Raw genomic sequence first — 14756 nt, forward strand, 5'->3', positions numbered from 1 at the left:
GCTGTCTAGCGTAGTTACTGTGGCCGCCGTCGGGTGTCGCCACGAGCCTTCTTTCTGTCAAGACATATAAAAACCGCGGGCTCTAATTGCTCTCTGGGTGACATGGCTCAAGGACGTGGGGATGCAAGCCTGCCTGAGCGCATGCTGGGCGCCCACATCTCACTAGGACAGGTTGTCTGCTTCCAGAGTTGCACACCTTCAAGGTACATCTCCTCGCGGTCGAGGCTTGTTAGGAATCCTTTTAACACAAGTCCTGAGTGCGGCGTCCATTGCTGAGCGGATGTGAGTGCTGCCGACATGCTTGCGTGAGCAAAGACGTTGCTTTATTCAAGACTCGAAAATCCTATGATTGCTGCAGAGATAAGTGCGAAAGGAAATGTGCTACTCATGCCACTTGGTATGAGAAAAAACAGCTGTGTGCAGCTATCTAGCACATTGTAGCACAACAGAGTGATGAGACTAATGTTACTATAGTAACAGCGACTGAAAGTATGGATTGCCAACAGTGGCCATCAATTTCTGCTGAAAGAAGGTGATGGCAACGCCGTAGGTGAAGCACCACAACTGAAGCCACCCCACTTCTTCGAAACGGAGGATGTTGAGGAGGAATGAGAAAGACAAATATTGCGTTTGTGGTATCTACTCTCGTACTGGGTCTTGATAAATTATTTTGGTAATATAGGTATTCCTGGGAGGGACAGTACTCGTGCCAAGACGTTCTTGAGGCTTCAAAGACAAATGGTTCAGGGCCCCTTTAAAGTAGAAATCCAACATAATTTAAGAAGTAAGTAGATGAAAAGAGGCCTGGATATGCACTGTTTCTAATGATGAATGTCAATAGTAAATCATTAAAATTAAAGTGGGTGATAAACTGTACTGTTGATGACATTATGATATAATAATTTGCTCGAGAAACACAATGCACAGCCCTATGACTGTGCTTTCAGCCACATGGTACAGTAAATAAGTTGTCGGGGTCAGTGGGCATTGTTGTTCAAGTTAAAAGTTGTGTGTTTTTGGTTTCTCTCCGTCTTTATCGTTTTCTTCCTTTTTTTTTGTTCCTTCCTCATTTTTGGGGTGTGGGGGAGCAAGCCAGGGTAAATCCTGATTTACTTACCTACCTTTTTCTTAACACCTGTCTTCTCTGAATTTAAATATGTGCATCTTCAAGTTTGAATCGACAGAGTTCAGGTTATTGAGATTGTGGTACATTGGCTTCTAATATTATATTTAATGGCAGCTTAATATGTTATCAGTAGTAGGAGTTCATTATTGCTAGTTGATGGCAAGAATGAGTCACAGTCACTCTGAGAAAATGTCTAATTGTCCCCTTGGGAAACTGCAGGCAACAACCTGGAGAAGGGGCTGCGGATGATCAACCGTGAAGATATCGTCAACAAGTGCATGTTCAATGTAGAGCTTGTGACTGATGATGTTGAAAAAGCTGTTGCCAAAGTTCACCTTGACCAGTCCGGTATGTTGAATCTGAAAGAAAAGCATGTAGATCTTTTATTTTGTGTTGGTTCCCTACATGAATGCTTCTTTTGCTAAGGGTTCGACACTTTCCGTGAGGAACTGGGGACTCCCAAAGACACATCACTGAAGAGGGATGCTTCCTTGGACGTCTCTTACGACGAGCAAGACCTCATGAAGGTCAGTTGTACACGCATGTTCTTGGACAGGGATTTTGTTTGTGGCTTTTTCATGTAAGGACATCTAAGGAAAGTTCATTTTGTGAGCAATAGGCAACATTTTAGAAGTATCTATGCCTATAAGTTACCATGGCTGCTGTGAATGTTATAGAACAAGCAGCAAGTAAAGTAAGTAAGTAAATAAGTAAAGTAAGTAAGTAAAACAAATGAGTAAGTAGGTAAGTTAGTAAGTAAAATAAATCAGTAAAATAAGTAAATACGAAAAATAAATAAGTAGATATGTAAAATAAATATAAATAAAAATGCACACAAGCTGAGATTACAGTTCGGCATTCTCAATTCTGAGGTTGATTTGTAGGCAAAAAAAAAAGCTTTGCTTGAAAAAGACATACAAAAGCTGTACTGTGTCTCATCTTTCTTGTGTGCTTTTCGTAAGTGTGAGTCATTAGCAATGTCCTTTTTCAAGATGAGGCATGCACTATGCAATGCAGCATGCCTTGTAGCTAAACATTTTGACAGAATTACCTGTCTGGCTTGGTTAATTCATCGTAAAGTGAATAAAATCCCTAACAAAAAAAAAAAACAACTAAGATTTACTTAAAGAACAAACTCGACTCCTACCTCTTGCACTAAACAAAGAATGATGGCAGAGTGCAGCTTTATAGAAGATCTTGATAATATGGGGGAGGTGGGGTTGTGTTATATTAAATTCAGTTTCTTTATTTACTGGTTTAAATTATTGCTGAGTCCTTGCATTAATTATTATATAACTCACATGTTCTCTTTCTAGGCAATTGTATGTGACATGATGTTACTCATTGTATTATTAACATTTAATCTGATAAATTCTATCACTTCCATATCTTAATCTCCCCCACTATGTAATGCAGTCGATCCCGTATGTATCAAACTCGGATATATTGAATTATCGCCTGTATCAAACAGTTGCACCATCTCCTTGGGAATCTCATGCACAAGTGTTGTATTGTATTATGTGTGTATCGAACTCCCATTCACGGGTGCATTCAGTATGCAGTGGAATCTTGATAAATGGTAATCGCTTAAACAAAACTGGCTCCTAAATGGAACACCATCCTCGTGGTTGGTTAGACTTATATTCATGCAATGGTATTCAGCTTTGTCTCTCAGTAAATGGAACTCCTGATAAACAGAACCAATTTCCTTGGTCTCTTGAAGTTCCGTTTAGAGAGTCCACTGTATCGAAAGCTGTGTCACGACGTGCCCCGGCAAGTGAACTTTTTGTAACGGGTGAATGATTACTTAATTCTCACACTGTTCAAAATATTTAGTGTGGATGAAACCGAAACAGTGCTGTTTTAGCTGATGCTGCCACTCAAGACATTGAATCTGAAGGGCAATACATGCCATTGGAAGAAAAATGACCAGGTTGAGTGCCTGTTTTGCTCACTGCGCACATGGATGGCTCAGGCAAACTGTGACTGTTCATGATTGGCAAGAGCAGATCGCCACTGTGCTTCAAGAATGCGAAAGTCCTCCCGATTCGACATGCATTCTACAAGAAACAGGGATGGCACTCAGTCTTTTCCCAGGCACGGGATGCTGAATTGGAGATGTCTTTGTGGCCAAGTTTGTTTTATGTATACCAGGGCTTCCCGTGAATGGCTTTTAAGGCTTCCGTGAGCAGCCAAAACCAGGGGTGTGCAATATCAAAATTTCAATTTCGAAGTGAACTTGAATAATGAAAACCAAGTGTGAAATCGAATCAAGTATTTTTTGAGTAGGAACACTATTGGTTTTGCAATAATGCAATTTTTTTTCACCAACCAGAGGTACATAAAAAATAAAAGAAAAAAGTTTATTGCAGAGGAAATAATGTACATAAAAATTATTTTTGTGATCAACAAAATTCTCTAGTGCAGTACTTTTGCTTACCAGTATCATAACTGCAGTTATTTAATGTTGTCATGGAGGAAGGATAGCTGCTTGACATGTTCTAGGAGCAGGAACCATCACTTAGATAGATCTCTTTTTTGGCCCAAAATTTTATCATGCACATATGTTTTAACCTGTGCCTCTGGCATTGATAATGTCTTTCCACAGTGCTGACGTGGAAGGAGCCTGTTTAGAAGCGTTCATTATTGAGGATATGTCTGGGTACCTTGTTGAAATATCCCTTGCTTCTTCTAAAGCCATATTTTCAATCCAGTTTGCCATTGAAACATCCTGGTTGTACACAGTTAGTTTAGAATGAGACTGAAAAAATTCACCGATCATTAGGATAGTCCCTAATGAGAAATTTGAGCGCAGCTGTATACATGTTTTCATTTTGCAATATAGTGTCTGGCACGGATAATCTGTCTTGTCCGGCAGGTTGCAAACGGAGCAGTGTGGCGTGACTGCCTCGCTAATCGGGAGATCGCGAGAGGAAGTGCATGGGTGATGTGTGAGCACAATTCACAGCAGCGCCCGCAGACAGCCTCCACTCATGCACCACTTTGTTTCTGTACAGACGACACACACTACTCTGGCGCCAGCTTGTAGCCATCGTCGCTGCAAAGCCCCTTGTCCACGGCACTACGCTTTTCTTCTCACTCTTTTGCCATATCCTCCTGCTCAGCTTTCCTCCTCATGCACTCTTCGCTCTCGCCACTTTTTACAGCGAAGCTGTTAAGGGATAGTTCCCCCAGGATCGTGTCCGTGTGCAGGCATAAAATCCCGAAGATAGTGCGATGCTGGGTCGAACTGCGGCGAAGGTGAAGAAGGCGTTAAGCACTCCCCATATGTGGGCCGATCCCGAAGGTAGTGCAATACCGGGCCGACCCGCGGTGGAGGTGAAGCAGGCATTAAGCACTCCCCATACGTGGTCCGATCTCAAAGATCAAAGATAGTGCAATACCAGGCCGACCCGCGGCGGAGGTAAAGCAGGCATTAAGCACTCCCCATACGTGGGCCGATCCCGGAGATAGCGCAATGCCGGCCGACCCGCAGCGGAAGTGCAGTTCGCCATTAAGGGGTCCACATACACAGCTTCGCTGGTCATCCTTCTTCACAGAGTGGAAGGGCACTGAATTTTTCCTCTCTTGCTGCACTCCGTGTTCACTCTTATCTTCGCTGTGCTCGCTTGCTAACTTACGAGGTAGGACACCGACGCTCCCCGCAAGAACGGGCGCCTAACAGCTGCGCTCTAAAACATTGCCAAGCTTGCTCCAGTTTATAGTTTGGAAACTGCTTTTAGGCACTTAGTCAGATTAGTAGTGGACGCAGAGGTCTCCACCTGGAGACTGTCTTAATGCAGATGCTTGAAGAGGCAGCACAGGGTGGGCACTTGAGCTGATAGTGTCTGGTAGCCATAAGCACCAGCAGGTGCTCCTTGACAGTGCCCCTTTTTACTTTTGACATGCTTCACTGCACAGTAAATATTCTTCACCGCAATACAGTCTGCATATACATATACTGCGGCGAAGCTGACTTAAAGAACTGACAGCAGCAATTTTTTTGGATTCTAATATTTCGAATAGTAAAAGTGTCTTTCAAATCGAATCTGATACTAACCAATTCGAATCGAATAATTGAAGTTTCGCATATTCGCACACCATTAGCCAAAACGAATCTTGCCCCACCTGCCACTTGAGCAGGGGGCTTTTACATTACAGTTTGGATTAAACTAAGCCACTGCATACGACACATGCACTTCTTGAAAAGACCATTGCAGTGCGGTACGCAAGACTCATGACTCTGTGTTCTGTAAGCTGAAAGTCACTTTCGAATCTAGTATTATCTGTGTAATGTAAGCAGTCACCGATGCAGTGGCCGGAAGGGAAAGGCCGCAAACCGGTGGATTGCTGCAGCGTCGAGCAGCATGCAAGAATAGACCGGTGGCCGAGAAGCGATAATGACTGGTTCCAACAGAAGGGGAGAGTGGTGGAGAGCACAGAGTTAGTTCCGAACCAGAAACTTGACATAATAGTTCGGCTGACATGATTTTGGGTTCTAGCGCGAAGTGAAACACGGACACAGAAAGGAAGCAGACAGGACAAGCGCCCAAAATCATGTTAACGTACCAACTCGCCCAAATGTCAATCCTTTTGCATTAGTTCGGCTGGTTGGCTCATTGCCGACATGTGATGATCGGCCGTTTAAACAGTGTATTGTAACAGGTACGTGGCTGGGTACGTTAAAAAAATATGCAAAAAGCATTTTTATACACGTGGGGCACACTGCGGTTTCCCGGCCTTGCGAGGTGGACATTTAGGGTTAACGTTACAATCAGTATATCAAAAACCATTCCACAGTGTCGGAAACTTCTAACATTCATGTGCAAAAAATTACTAAACATTTGCGTTTGATGCAACCTTGGAGAATGAAATTGGCAAATTCCCACTTTTCATGGTCTAGGGGAAACCGTGAAATGTGCGTATGATTGATGTAAGTTTCAGATAGGCATATTTTATATTTTGAGTTATCGATATGTCATACTATTTTGCTATTCCCTTCGAATTCGATATGTCTGGGATCGACTGTACTGTTGTCTGAGGTACTTCAGGGGTATTTTTGAATAAATTATTAAAATAAATATGCTCTTATGTTTTTCTAAAAGAATTTAGTACAGTGATCGAACTCGCATTGGTGGCGTATATTATACAGTAAGTGAAACTTTTTGTTGGAGCACTTTTGGTTGTTTGTTTATTCTTGAAGCACTTGTAGCTGGGCTAGTTGGTGATTCATCCTGGTAACTTGCATATATATACTGTCGTGCTTAATAACTTGCACACTAACTTGCTTACTATGCTGACCGCTTCATTTGCAGAATATTGCTTTGAGTCATGAATGTGCAGTCAGCAGCCTGTTATTGGTGGCTTTTTATCCCACACATTTACTGGCATCTGTTTACAGGCATTGTGCAAAGGTATCTGGAAGGCTGTGAATTCAGAGTGATCTCTGGCATGTTGGCTACTTGCATGAAATATGGTGCTGGAACCATTGCGAAGTGACTTTTCCTTTCAACATGCATTCCTGGTTATCTTGTATGTATTACCATAATACATGCTTAATATTGATACAGCCAGTATAGCAAGACCGGTTTAATCATTTTGCGTATATTTTACTATAAGTGAAACTTCTTAATGAGCACTTTTGGTTGCTCATTTATTAGAGAATGTCTAGTGCAGATCTTGGTGATACTACTGTGAAGGAAATTGATTTAAAAAAGGAGTGTTCTATGAAGCGTCAGTGTGTAATAAAAGATGTGTTCCATGACTGCATGGACTGTACTTTGTTTCAAGTATGCAGCTGCTCTAAATGTGAGAAGTGCCCAAAACTTCATTGCTGTGATCATAGCGTCATGATTTGTTAAATGTTTGTGGAATAAATTTTCCTTCTTAAGTGTTTGATATGATGATGTACTGGTATATGTTGTGGAGAGAAAGTAGGGGGGAAAGCAAAGGAAGGTTTAGGTAAGCTTCAGTGATGATGCAAATTATGTACAATGGTTGTTAGTCAGAACACAGCCGCCGCCGGAGCACAGTTGATCACGTTTGATAATGGTTCGACACGGATGGATAATGTGCAGAAGAGCTATAGGCTTATAATGATCAGAACGTCAATAGCACACCTGCCCCCCCCCCCCTACAGTAGTTTGCTTGTGTCATCAATTCAGAAAGGAGGGGTGAATTGGCTAAGCCATCGAGACATGGTTTCCATTGCTGCACTTTAGTGTTTATCTGGGCCTACTATCACCAAGTGGGATCGGCCAAGGACATGGGCACACTGTGCTTGTGCACCATCTACATTAATTACTATCATTTTAGTATCTTCTCTGTAGTGTGACTTTGTTTATGCAGGTCTTAAAAGCTGCCATTTACATTGTTGCTGTGTCTGCAGGATTTCATCGCTTAACTCCTTCCATGCCAAGGGTGAATCTCGCTCGTCCATGAATTTCTTTTTGTCTATTGAGTGCCACAAATGAGTGACAGTTACCATTTTGGTGTGAATTTGGTGCTAATAAGCAGCATCAGCTTCCCAGAAAACTGATTTTTTGAGGTTGTGTTTATTGGAAATGCAATGGAAGTCTGGCTCTCCTGTATTTTAGATATGGCAGTATGCAGTGAGGCGGCTGCAGTGACAACAGCTACCTTTTTAAATGCCAGAATCACAGTGTTCTTGCTTGTTTCTTCACTGCAAGTAAACACTCAGACCTGGAAAAGTCTGGTGAGTCATACTCAGAAGTTGAACTTAGTACTGATGATTGCGAGGAAGCTATAGGGCCTCTGGTGGCCTCTCTCACATGGACACGTATAGATGAATACACTTTGCCGCCGTCACCTCCGCGATTTCCCTTGCTGCTCCAGCAAGAACATGCCACATGGAGGACAACAAAAGCACACTTATGTTCCAAGAAATATCAAGCTTCGTATAGACTGTTTCTGTAAGCTTGCTTATGTGCAACTCAAAAACATGCAAAAAAAAGGCATTAAAAGACAACATAAAATAACAAATGAACTGCTGGTATTGCAATAAGAAAAGTTGATCACAATGAATCAGTCATAAAAAAAATTCAGGAAATTTCGCTGGTTTTCTAAAAAAGAAGTTGGCATGGAAGGAGTTAATACAGATTGCAAACTTTAAGTAAGTACTGTGGTACTCAATAACATGCTCTTAGCAACCTCTGGAGCCTTGCTGGCTACTACTCTAGAGGATAATGTTCTCTGTCTGATATAACCTTAAATGGAACCTGCAACACTTTTTGAATGTGGTAAATGAACATACCTGATCATTATGTTATCGCAAACTGGTGGGCAAAATATTCCATCTCCCAGTGCAGCAAAAATGTAAAATGTTGCTCAGCAAGTGGCTTGTTTCTACTGCGGTTTAAAAAATTGATCATATTTTGGATGACATGTTGAAGTTATTCACTGGTTCTCTGATATATGTGAATGGCCTATATAAATGGCAGCAGGAGCCACTGAGCAATGTGGTTGAGAAAGCAAAAAATATTGACTAAGCAATTGAAAAAAACGAATGAGTGTATAATATATGTTGCAACTTATGCACCCATGACTGCTGAAATGGCTTTAAACATGGGAGAAAGAAAAAAGAGGAGCTGCAGCCTGGTGATGCGTAACTTGGGGTATCATCAGTTTCATCATGCAGAGTTACATCTTCCAGCTTGCTAGGAATGACAAAACAAGGAGCCTTGAAGATGGCAAAAAGAAGCTTCAGATTATTCATAACTCTGGTAATTCAAAACACTCTGAAAAAATTATGTTCTATGGTAGTGCTCTTTTTTTCTGAAGGTGTTTTGTAACTCCCCACATTTCTTTGGACGTTCTAGACGTTCCAGGGTGAGATATATTATGGCTGCCATTACCCTTGTTTTCACTGTTGTCCTTAAACTTATGGGAGTAGGTCTGTAATGACTTCCTTCCCATCCTGTAATAAGGGTCATTGAATCTTTTTGTAATATTGCTCGGGGCACATAACGGGCGGCCTCATGAGGGATCATGTTTCTCACACTCTGTGCAAGGAGGCCGAGTCGGCGGAGGAGACGAGTAGCGAGACTGGATCGGTCCACGAGAAGCACACAGGTTCTGAGGCTAAGGGTAAGTGAGCTTGTCATCGTTGCTTATAGTTGCTTGCTCTTAAAGTGCCTGAATTGTTTTAACACTTCGTTTACTGCTAAACAGGCTTAAGAAGCAAACAAAAATACTTTGAAATAGAAAAGAAGAATTTCTTAAAGGGACATTAAAGTGAATTACACATTGATGGCATGTTGTGGACAAAACAGTATGAGAGCATCTATGTAACCGTTTTGCGAAACTTGTTAGTTTACAAAACATGGAAAAGGGGAAGACGCATGGCAATGCCACATGGACTCTTAATGTGATGTGTTATGCAAAATGTTACTACTGGTTAATACCTGACATTGCTAATATGTTATACGAACTCTCTTGCAGTAACTTTTACCAAATCTTTATTTTTCTTGAGATTTATTCAACTGATTTCAAATGTGTAAGCATTTCTGTGCCTACCCAATGAGGAAACCCGTCTGTCCATCGGTCACATAACACAATCATTTTCAAGATAGGGTCCGCAGCGTCGAGCGAATTGACCTTTGTGCTGCCTCTCGCTTCAACGTGAAGCGACGAGAACACAGTGCACACAAAGCTATCAGCGCTTGGCGCATCATTCTGTCGCCGTCGCAGATCACTTTCAAGATAGGGCCAATGCGGCCACGCCATACGCAGCCACTGCCGGAGTACGGTTAATCATGGTGATAGTGGTTCGACGCAGATGAATAAGGTGCTAAAGAGCGATCACAGCTTATAATGATAGGAATGTCATCAGCGCACCTGGCACCGCAACCTGCTATGTTTGCTTGCCTCATTAATTCACCTTGTGCCGCCGTGTCACTGCAACGCTGTCATTTATACTGATTATATTGTTTCATAACATTGATAATGACACCGGGCTGTGTGGAGGTGAGCAAGTGGCACAATGCTTACTTTGAGTGCTAATTTCTGAATTATAAGGCCATATGTAGAATTGTCTTTACTGTCCCTTTAAGGAGTAATGCTTCTTTTGTTGGATATGTTGGAAAATGCAATTCACTCATCATAATTGTTGGTTAAAGGTGGGTTTGTTGTATTGAGTGGTTGTTGAACAAGTAACAATATAATCTCTATTATGTATTTTTATTGTTATTTTTTTCTTATAGTTAATGTAGTTGAACCTGTACCTATAGAACTGTACTTACAAAATTTGTGACTAGCGGTAAAGAGTTGGCCGTAGCAGTGTACTGTTATATGGTTAGAGACCCATCCTGGAGGTCATGCACAAAGTATTACTCATGTGCTTGTAGTAAAAAGCTGTGACTTCGTTAATGTTGCTAAATTAGCATTTTCCAGCATGCAATGAGTGCTATGTCATTTTCTTAGGTGCCTCCTTCCTGGTTCGTTTTGTGCAGCAGCTGGTATAATTTTATGAGATGGAATTGATATCGCGCAGTATTAAAGGTTATATCTGCTAGTTTTTAGTCATGCGCCATTTGCTATGTAAAGATAGAAGTTAAGTCATAAACTAGCTACCACTGAAGTGTCACAGCACTCTATCACATCATGCACATGTTTTTGAGCTGCTCACGAGCCATTGCTATGCTTGCTTGTTACTTTTTTCCACCACAAGCATATGTTTTGCAACAGTTGTGCTGGGGTTATGGCCCTGCTTTCAGTGTGCTCGCTCTAGCTACTGACACGCTGCACCGTTTCTAACACTGTTTGCTGTGCATATTGCAAGCCAGTCATCCGTGCTCATAGTGAGACGAATATATTGTTTCGTTTAATTTTTTTGCTTGGTTTTGCTCAAAATGTGTATTTCAATTGTTTTGCGGACGTGTCTTTTTTGTGTGGCAACGTGAAGGATATGTACCGTTCTGCAAGGCCTTCACCAGAATATCTTGTACTTTGACAATTAGCCTCTTTTAACTGATACCACATGGCTTCAAATAAGGATTAATCTGGAAGAGTGGTTTCATGAGAGCTAAAATACTTAATTTATCATGTAACAGCTTCAATACCTGGCTGTTCTTAAAGATAATATTTGCAATGTGTGCTTTTTTTTCTCTTAGAAGAATGTTACTTAATTACCTAATTGAGCATTCTTGTTTTTTAAATCGAGATTATTTATCTGTTATTGTGATGTTTTTGGAGAGTATAAATAACTGACACTTTTGTTCTTTTCACAGCTCCAAAACTAGCAGAAATGCTTTCGCTTTGTATATAGTCGTTACACGATAACACTGATCTCTGACACGAGACCTCATTCTCGTGGGGTGACAGATGTATTCCCTTGAAAATGTTGCATTACTAGGCGTCAATGTATTTTTTTCTGAAGGTCTTGCTGCTTGTGTAACTATTGATCTGCACATTGCAATGTTGAATGTTAATGGCTATTGCTGCATTATCAGTGTGTGCACAGTACTTCAGCACAAGGTGTGAAATATGATGTGAAATTCTCGAGAAATAAAATTTGGAGAAAGGAAATAGAGCACCTAAAATATAACCTTAGGTATTTGCCAGCATGACGGCCTCTGCAGCTTATAAAGAAAAAGAAAGAAAGAGAGAAAGAAAGAATAAAAATTATTTCCTGTAAATTTTTTTAAATATCGCAGGCATATCAGTAGTTTTGTAAGCAACAAACTCAGCTGCTTGTGTTTTGCTGTTTTGTGCTAATTCATGCTTTGACAATTTCACTCCAGTGCCAGTACTGTGCAGCCTTGCAGCTACCAATTTTATTTCTACTGGCTGCTTTTTTTTTTCTTAACTGGCTAACACTGTTGGGTACCCATGATGTGTTGTAGTGGCTGCTGATGCTGCTGCTTGCAGCTTGGTTGCAGCAGGTGCCATGCTTGTACATGCTGATTTTTGTGTGTGGACTTAAGCAGGCTCATTCTTGGAGTGATTTACAGTGTTCTGTGCTAACTCTTTTGAAGACTTTGTTCTCAAACCCCTGATATGATTTTACCACATACTGTGTGCATGGAAACTTGATATGCAGTCAAGTCCTCTTGTAACAACTGCAGTTGTAGTGATAACTAATATGATGATAACAGTGCATATTGTCCATAGCCCACATAAATACATTTGTAAAAAGGCTCTGTTTTGGTGAAAATATATGCCTCAGGAAAAATCTCAATATACCTAGTAAGTAAAAATATATGTAAAGGCATTCAAACATAAATTGTGTCACATGTTAATGAATGATGCAGACGTTCATTTTTAGTGAACCAATTGCTTCTTTGAAGCATGATTCCATGAGCATAGCTGTGTGAGTGTGTGCATTAAATGAAAGGCACTGACTGTAGGAGCAGCACAACAATTTTTGTTTTGTTTGCTTATTTCATCAATGGCACACCTAAAGGAAGGCATGAATCAGTTATGCAATGCATTGTGGAATTAATTTTGAACAGCTTAGAAGCAATTTGGTGCTTCCACAATTGCCTTTCTGCACAATTTTGGCAGAAATATCAAGACAAGGATGACTTATAAAACCTATTTTAATGCTTTTCATCAATACATCTTAATTTTTAGACATGAGATAGTTACTGTCAGATAATTTAATAACACAACACTTAAGTACTGCTTACTGGCCATCTACAAAGTAATTGTGACACTCTTTTGTTGTGTCCCATGGGAAGCTGCATTTCTTTTCACAGCTTTTCGTTCCAGGCATCACCATAAATGCATTCCTCGTCAGTTATATTTACTATTGTGTGCAGCATTTCTTATTTTTCATGCTTCTTTTCTTCCAAGTGAAATGCTTGGCTGTAATGATGAGGCTTCTATATTCCTTTTAATTCTATCATTATATGTGGGCACAACTCTCGCAAAGAACTGAAGTGATACTTAACCAATGTATGGGCATTTTGGATTAAATGATTTGGATGCTACATAATTGCAGAGTGACAAGACTGTCTTGAATACAAAAAACACAAAAAAGCTTATCACTCAGTGAATACGAAAGAGGGCATGAAGTCTGTCATCTCCATTAAGTGTGTTGTGTAGGCAAAATATATGAACATTGTTATTACAGTTTTTCACAATATTGTGTTCTAATCCTGCAGTATATACTGCATAACCCATATAACCTTAACACTAACTTGAATGAAGATGTGTTTTATGGAGGCCATATTTTAAGAGAACTTGACAGTGGAATGTTTTTAAGGATGCTAGTGTGTCACCTGACCTCGCCCCTGTAGTGGACTGACAGTTGCCCTTCTTCTGACTACATTGAGAAGCCGGGCCGTAAGTGAGCCTGTGAAATTTTTTTCAAAAGGGTCCACTGCTTGCTTTGCTACTATACACGCATGCTGCTGTTTTTTCACATTGCAAGCTGTGCTTTGGAGCAGTCTTGGTTGATATTTGGTTTGTTTTTTACACTTACACATTTTTCAGGACAGATATGCCATTGTCCAGTGCTAAAGTTGAGTTTGATATTGTGATATTATTGCATGCAAAGACACAAATAGCTTGTATATTGTGTAGCCGTGTGCACCAGTTAGGATAAGCATAAGGGATTATGCTTTACTCAGACATGATACTTCTATATTTATTTGCACTGTATTTAGATAAGAATTTCGTAACTACGTTCAAGCATTGCACACAGCTGCATTAGCAATTTGACAGTATTATCGTATCTGTGGAGGTTTAGGCGCTCGTGGTTGCCAGTATGCAGTGTCCTGTAGCAGTATCTTGCATGACCGAACAGTACAGGAAAACATTTATTATGAGACATCAGTATATACATTGCACCAGCTGCATTTCCTTTTGGAGCAAAAAAAAAAAAGTTGGGATCTGTAAGAATCCAAATTTTACGCTCTTGTGAAAATGCAACTTATGTAACAGTGTGAAACATAAGGAAGGGACGATGATAGACACTGAGTGAAAAGAGCACTGGCTTCCAACTGGTAGTTGGAAGTTGGCTATTGTCGATGCTGGACACTTCCAACTGTTTATTCTACTGATGATGCTAGTTGACAGTAGAATAAACAGTTGGAAGTCAGAGCTCTTTTCACTCGGTGTCTATTGTTGTCCCTTCCTTATGTTTCGCGCTGTTGCATAAGTTACAATGAACCAACTAGCCCAGCAAGCAACCATTCTTGTGAAAAGATTGGAGGCATTTTAATAAAGCCTGTCACAGCATAAGTCTTGTTTATGGTCGCTGCCATGCAAAGCTTTGCAAACATCAATAATTTTACCATGAGAATTTTATCTCTATATGTATAAGCATGTCTTGTAAACAAACCTGCCTTTATTTAATATCTTCAGCATGAGCTTAGTGTACATAGGACAGAAATAAATCTTTTAACAGAAGTGAAGATTCTTGGATTCATGAAAAGTCTATAATCAAATGTCTTTATAGTGTGCAGAATGTTAGGCTGTAACAGGATGTGTCAGCTTAATTCATGATTAACTTATGCAGAATTTGGAAGATATCACCTTTGACCAACTTTTGTTGCTGGGCTTGTAACATATTGCTTGAATGGATTGGATGTGAAATTTTGTACCTTTAGATGCATCTAATGGCACATTGCTATTGCTTCAATTAAGCCGGTCAGCTTGTGGCTGG

At 40.5% G+C, this 14756-nt stretch overlaps 1 protein-coding gene across 1 annotated transcript in view; it reads left to right on the forward strand.

Moving 5' to 3' along the window:
* LOC142588471 (uncharacterized) overlaps positions 1-14756 on the forward strand; it is a 334812-nt gene that overhangs the window by 208188 nt on the left and 111868 nt on the right. Inside the window, exons 32-34 of the mRNA XM_075700246.1 lie at positions 1346-1474; positions 1553-1653; positions 9157-9232. Coding sequence (XP_075556361.1) covers positions 1346-1474; positions 1553-1653; positions 9157-9232 — 306 coding nt within the window. The remainder of the gene's footprint in view (positions 1-1345; positions 1475-1552; positions 1654-9156; positions 9233-14756) is intronic.

Source organism: Dermacentor variabilis, chromosome 1 (assembly GCF_050947875.1).
Source record: "Dermacentor variabilis isolate Ectoservices chromosome 1, ASM5094787v1, whole genome shotgun sequence".
Taxonomy (NCBI): Eukaryota; Metazoa; Arthropoda; class Arachnida; order Ixodida; family Ixodidae; genus Dermacentor; species Dermacentor variabilis.